General features: G+C 37.7%; 1 protein-coding gene across 1 annotated transcript; it reads right to left on the bottom strand.

Annotated features, from left to right (window-relative positions):
- Positions 1-5047: 5047 nt before the first annotated feature.
- LOC107042671 (putative nuclease HARBI1) lies at positions 5048-5876 on the bottom strand. The gene is made up of 3 exons (XM_015263816.1): positions 5831-5876; positions 5292-5538; positions 5048-5210 (listed from the first exon to the last, which is right to left on the bottom strand). Exons 1-3 carry the CDS (start codon positions 5874-5876, stop codon positions 5048-5050), a joined length of 456 nt encoding a protein of 151 aa, XP_015119302.1.
- Between the last annotated feature and the right edge of the window lie 290 nt (positions 5877-6166).

Below are 6166 nucleotides of genomic sequence, written 5' to 3'. Positions count from 1 at the left end.
AGAAATTGCCGAGATCTCCCATTGACCCTCTTCAAAACACCCAATTCAAGTTCAAACGTTTTTCCTCACTCTGTCAACAAAATAACCCTCAAATCAATGAATTATGGCATATTCCAACATCAATGTTTCAATTTCTTCCCAACCCTACTTGTCGCTCACTTCAATCACCTATTTGGAGCCAACTTCTGATAATAGCCGTTTTCGTAAATGAAGTCTCCGGCCTTAGTTATGGATGAAAAGAGTACAATAATAACTATACTGACATTTTATATCTTTCATTAAATATTCTGTATTACTTTTTATCATTGACCATCCAGCTATAGACAACTTTCTACCATGCTCTCAGGAAAATACCAATTTATCGTGAAATGGGGTTTTTTTAAATTTTTAACTAGAACATTTAATTCTATTAACAAGCAACACCTGACGCGGCCGGGTCCATGGCTGTCAGGGCTCTATAGTTATAATATTTATATTTTCACTGGACGCCAACTCATTTTTACAAAACCGGTAAATGAATAGAAGGATAAATTTCAGGGGTAGCTGGTTTCGAGGACCCAAGAATAATGAATGAGTTGTTAATTTAGGAAATAATGCTAGAATTTATGTTTGAGATGAATCGAGTCTCTCGAGTATTTATTACAACGAGAGGCTATGACGTCTCGGCCATTACCTCATATCTGCATGGTGTTACGATAACACCATGCGATTGAGCCCAGTGGAAATGCTGATGCATGATCCACTGGCTTACTTATGAATGCGAATATACGCGCTTTGTAATGCACGTATATTCTGGATAGGTATACAATTGCTGAATTCTATGTTTTTATTCCGAAATATGTGCTACATTTGTTCGCCCATTTTTTGGAATGATTAAGTAATTATGCTCCACTTTGTGGGGAATAACAGATTTTCCAGTCAATTATCCATAAAGTTTACATCCATCAATTGCGCTCAATTCAGTCGCAGGATCATTTGATTACTGATGTCCGCCTCAGTTCGCTAGTCGGAATGTGTTCCCATAAACGCAACATCTTACATTCAAGTGTAAATTGCAGCCAGTCCATTCCCCCATCTCGATCGTGGCAATAATCCAAATTCAGTGAATTCAAATATCTATAATTATCACAATATTCATTCAACTATAGTAGTGGTTAGTTATTGTTTGCCAATGTTACAGTATTTATTTTTTTAACTGTCTTATTATAGTCATCATAACATTATTTATGTTCTCATTCATAGTCTTCCGATGAGTCCGTATCACGTCGACGTTGAAAGGTTTCGACTCACCGTTACAATTGTAATAATTTGTATTGCATCTTTGGTTAATCATTGGTATATTATTTCAATTATGATAATTATAATAAAGTTTTCTACTGCATTGGTTTTCATCGTTCTTTCCTTGCATTAACACTTCCATCGAAACCCTTTCAAATATTATTTGTTTTTCCAATGATATTTCAATGTCTAATTACGTTTTTTTTTATTTACATTAGGGCTGGTCACATTATTGATCTGATCGTCTCCGTTTCAATACATATACTGGAGGAGTGATTACTATTCGAGAATGACAGGAGACCGTTGAAATTTGTAAACAATAATCTACAAAGATAAATTACACATTTAACTTACCTATTATTCCAGTAAGAAATATAGGTAGAAGTATAGAATGAATTGTATATTTGCATTGTGACGCAATTTTTTAGGTTCACGGAAAACTCTATCCACTACGCAGGCCTCTGACACCCAAACAACCCTGAAACGATAAGAGTTGAACGCCCCGAGTTGAACGCCGGGTCGTTTTTACCAGAACGAACTCTAGAAACCAAACGAAATAGTCCTAAGCTCCAATACGGCTCCCACTAGTTGAAAAACATAGAGATGTATGGTTGGTTACTGAAAGAGCTTAGACTGGGGAGGAATTCTCCGCGTTTAAGGTACCTTGAAATACTTTTTTTTTTCGCCGCCAGGGGGCGTTATGGATAGGTTTTGTTGAGTTTCGGAATACTCTTCGAATTGAATTCTTTGAATTATTTCGTTTCTTTGAATTATTTTGTTTATTTATCCTTTCCCCCGATTATGAGAAAAACGTGATAGTGCCTTAAAAGTTTATAATTGAGTTAGTGAAAATCAAGTGATCTTATTGAATATTGTTCATGTCATTCTTTTCATTGATCGTGGCTACAAATGAATTTTTTCATAGAACCGAATGAAGATGAGAGGTAATATATGTTGCAAAAATCGAACTTAATCTATTGATTTGAACATAACTTTCGTAGCATACCATTATTAAGATCTCTCAATAGAGGAAGTTGATAATGAAATGCAGGTTATCTCACGAGTCTAGTGATTCACAACAATTCTACATTTTAAGGAATTATTCATGATTTTAGGGTCAATGATGTATTGGATAATGAAGAAGAAGAAAGTGGTGAAAATTTGGAGGTATTGTCTAACGCAACAGGGAAGAATAAACTCACTCGTGCACCCCGAATGTCAAACTTTCAACTGGATGCGATTGTAGACTATATGTCCAATCATAGGGAATTTGCACCGGATGGAGATCTGGGTCCTTGTGGACACATAAAGAAAAATACCATGTTGAAAGAGTGAGGTGTAATGTGGTAATACTTATAGTTGATATTATTTCATTGACTATCATTTAATTATTCTTGTCTATGTAGGCTGGCATCATTGGTATCATCCTGTGGGGTCCCCAAATCAATCAAGCAGTGTACAGATGTAAGTTAAATGACAGAATCCCCGTAGTCCAGTGTCTCTAACCTATTATATTTTCAGTCGTGGGACGGCCTGAAGAAAAGAGCACTAGAAAGACAGTCAAATTTGAGGAAGATGCTTGCAAAAACTGGTAATCCAGAAATCACCAGTAAAATGGGACTTACACCTAGGGATGAAAAGGTTTTAGAGATTTGGGGATTGTCCACAACTGGGCCTATCAAAGGTGGAACGGCTGGATTCAGTGGAAAGCCACTGAAGGAGTTACAACCGCCGTCCACCAAACCAAAGAAAGGTGAATCTTATTGCAAGTCTCATCGATCAATCAATTAATTACTGATATATATTTCATATGTTGATTCATTTTATTTACTGTCAGATCGTCCATCCAAGCCACAGTTGCGTAGAGAGAAAGCATCTGATGTCCTCAATAACCTGGCAGAGGCTTCAATGCAGAGTGTATCACAAATGCAGGTACGCAGAATAAATCTTTTTAAAATGCATTTCACGATAGTGTGTTGTCATTTTTTTTCTACTTCCAGGATTATCACTCCATGATGCAGCAATATTTGCCTCTGATTGCCCATGGTGTTCAATCACTCCCACAGATAGCCCAAACACAACAGAGATTCGTTACAATTTTTGAGAATGCCCGGAGTACTCTGCCCTCAATTATCTCAACAGGCACCTTGCCACGAAGCCAGCCCCAAAGTCCAATCCCTTCAGTTTTCTCTGCACCCACACCAGCCTCATCACCAGTTCAATTTAATTATTCACTGAATCCTCTTACTCCCCCTCAATCTCCAGCGAGCTTCCCAGATTGGTCGTCAGGTTTCCTAGCACCCCAAACTGAACACACTGACGATAGGGAGAAAATGAATTCTCCACGTCAATCTCCAATATTGTTTGCTCAAAAATCACCACCTGGAATAATTCAGGCAGGATTAATGGATTTCAACGTGGATAGGGAGCCTCTCCCTCAGTCTTCAGCAGTGCACAAACGAATTGATCACTTTCCAACCCATCAGCCAAACCAAGTTGAACGCACAAACTACAGGATTGATGTAGAAGCGTCATCTCAGTCTCCAGTGATCAAGCAATTGTCACGTGAGTCTCTCAATTTGGCAGCATCGGATGGAGAATTGAAGGACATCAAATTCCATCTGAAGTCTCTCCCTCATACTTCAATTATACAGAATCTCCTTTGTCCATCTGCTAAGCTTCCAACGCTCCGGGGAAAACTGAAATACGTGAAAGTACCGGTAAAGTATCTTCCTCAGTCTCCAGTGCTGCAGGGACTGTCTCATCAGTCTATAAATTCTGGGGCATCAAGAGGAAAATCGAGTAATACTCAAGTTCAATTAGACACTCTCTGTCAATCTCAAAATATGCAGAACCTCCCTTGTTCATCTGTTAGTCTTCGAACAGTCCAAGGAGGATTGAAATACCTGAAAGCACCGATCGAGTGTCTCCCTCAGGCTTCAGTGCTTCAACAACAGTCTCGTCAGTCTCTCAATCTAGCAGCACCTATAGTACAATTAAAGGATACTAAAGTTTAACCGAAGCTTCAACTCCAAACACAAAAGGTACATAATATCTCCCGTCCATCTGCCAGTCTGTCAACCATCAAAAGAGAATTTAATTACATCAAAGTCCCAGTGAAGTCTCTTCCTGAGTTTGCAGTGTTCCAGCAACCATCTCGTAAATGTCTCAATCTTGGAACATTGGAAGGAGAATTCAAGGACACCAAAGTCCAAAGCAAATCCCTGCCTACTTCTCCAGTTGTCCAACACATTGTTCATCAGTCTCCAATTCTGTCAATAGACCAAGAAGATCTCATAAATGATCCAGTGTTCCCCCTTCACTCACAGGATAGTGTGGCACTTCCTTCACAACTCAATAGTGTTTATACACTGGGCCTTCCAGCATCAGACCAAGCATTCATGGAGAATTATTTATGTTTTCTTTTCGTAAACACGCATTGGCAGGACCTTCGTCGCTTGAACCACCGCAAGGTAATATTCCTTTGAACAATTCCATGTAATACATCAAAAATTGGCCAGGAAATGATTCATACGAGGTATATATATATATATATATATATATATATATATATATATATATATATATATTTATTTATTTTTCATTAAGTATTTTTACAACAATTTTCATACATAGAGAGTGATCATAAATAACTGATTCGCAATTGAAAAGTAAAAATCATTACTGATAAAATGATTTCTCCATTATTTGATGACACAAATAATTTTTGATTGTTATGTAACTGGAGGTAATAACAGTACCACCGTAATCACATGAAAAAATCGTTCATTATTTGCTGTCTGAGTTGACGTCCCCTCTGTAAATCTTGATTTCGTGCTCTTCTTGCAGCTGGGCCATGCACTTCATCATCTCCAGGCTGTTCCTCGTCATCATCTTCTGATTCATAAAAATCCTCGTCATCTAATTGTAATCTGCAACGACAGAATTCTCGTAAAGAAGGTACCACCTCCAGATGGGACGCATGAACAACTCTTGATTGAAAAAAAATTTACCCATTGTCTATCATTATGTTGTGCAAAATTGCATAACTTTTGAAGAAGTTTACTACCTTCTCTGGTTCATAGAGTAAAACTCGATCCTTATGTAGGCACCTGAACCTTCCCTTCAACATTCCAAATACCCTCTCAATAGCACAACGTGTGTGTGTATGTCGACGAGTGTACCGATATTCTGGGGTGCCTTCGGCTGCATCAACTATGGGTGTAAGAATGTAAGGTGAAAATGGATATCCTGCATCTCCTAGAATAAGAAAAATAATTTTATATTCTATTGTTTTTACGAGTAGATATTCTGATAATCGAAAAAGTTGTCAATAACTGCGTCAATTTAAATGTGTAAGTCTATAAGGCAATGTTGTTCCAAAGTGAAATAATTTTAGATTTTATTATTTATATGAGTAGATATGATGCTAATCAGAAAAGTTGCCAAAAACTGCGTCAATTGAAATGTATAAGTCTATAAGGCAATGTTGTTCCAAAGTGAAATATAAATATTGTTTCGAATTGAAGTTTAATCTTCAAGAATTATTTACTCAGTAGAAAATATGGCCTACGGTGCTCTGCATTAAAAGCTTGCATAGCCACTTTAACTTCTGATTGTCGCCATATCCTGGCATCATGGACTCTTCCAGGGTATGCATCGATAGATGTGATTCGCATCTTGTGGTCACACGTAGCTTGCACATTGACTGATGAATATCCTTTGTAATTCTTATAACTCCATGGTTCTTCAATGGGTGCATGCATGGCAACGTGAGTGCAATCTGTACACCCCACAATCCCCGGAGACTGTGACTCCGCTTGGAATCTGTGGAAAAAAAAACAATTAGAAAATGTACTGCTTCAATTTCTCTACCTCAAATCAATAC

This window comes from Diachasma alloeum, unplaced genomic scaffold, assembly GCF_001412515.2.
Source record: "Diachasma alloeum isolate Michigan unplaced genomic scaffold, Dall2.0 Dall_scaffold_00499, whole genome shotgun sequence".
Lineage (NCBI taxonomy): Eukaryota > Metazoa > Arthropoda > Insecta > Hymenoptera > Braconidae > Diachasma > Diachasma alloeum.
The sequence above is the reverse complement of the archived record's forward strand: the minus strand, read 5'-3'. Positions and strand labels throughout refer to the sequence as shown.

Excerpts from the sequence above, each read along its gene's own strand:
- LOC107042671 (XM_015263816.1), bottom strand. The coding sequence starts at position 5,876 with ATGCAAGCTTTTAATGCAGAGCACCGTAGGCCATATTTTCTACTGA. Across the intron at positions 5,539-5,830 it reads TAGGCCATATTTTCTACTGA|GAGATGCAGGATATCCATTT; the intron begins GTAAATAATTCT and ends TTCTTATTCTAG. Across the intron at positions 5,211-5,291 it reads AACATAATGATAGACAATGG|ATTACAATTAGATGACGAGG; the intron begins GTAAATTTTTTT and ends CTGTCGTTGCAG.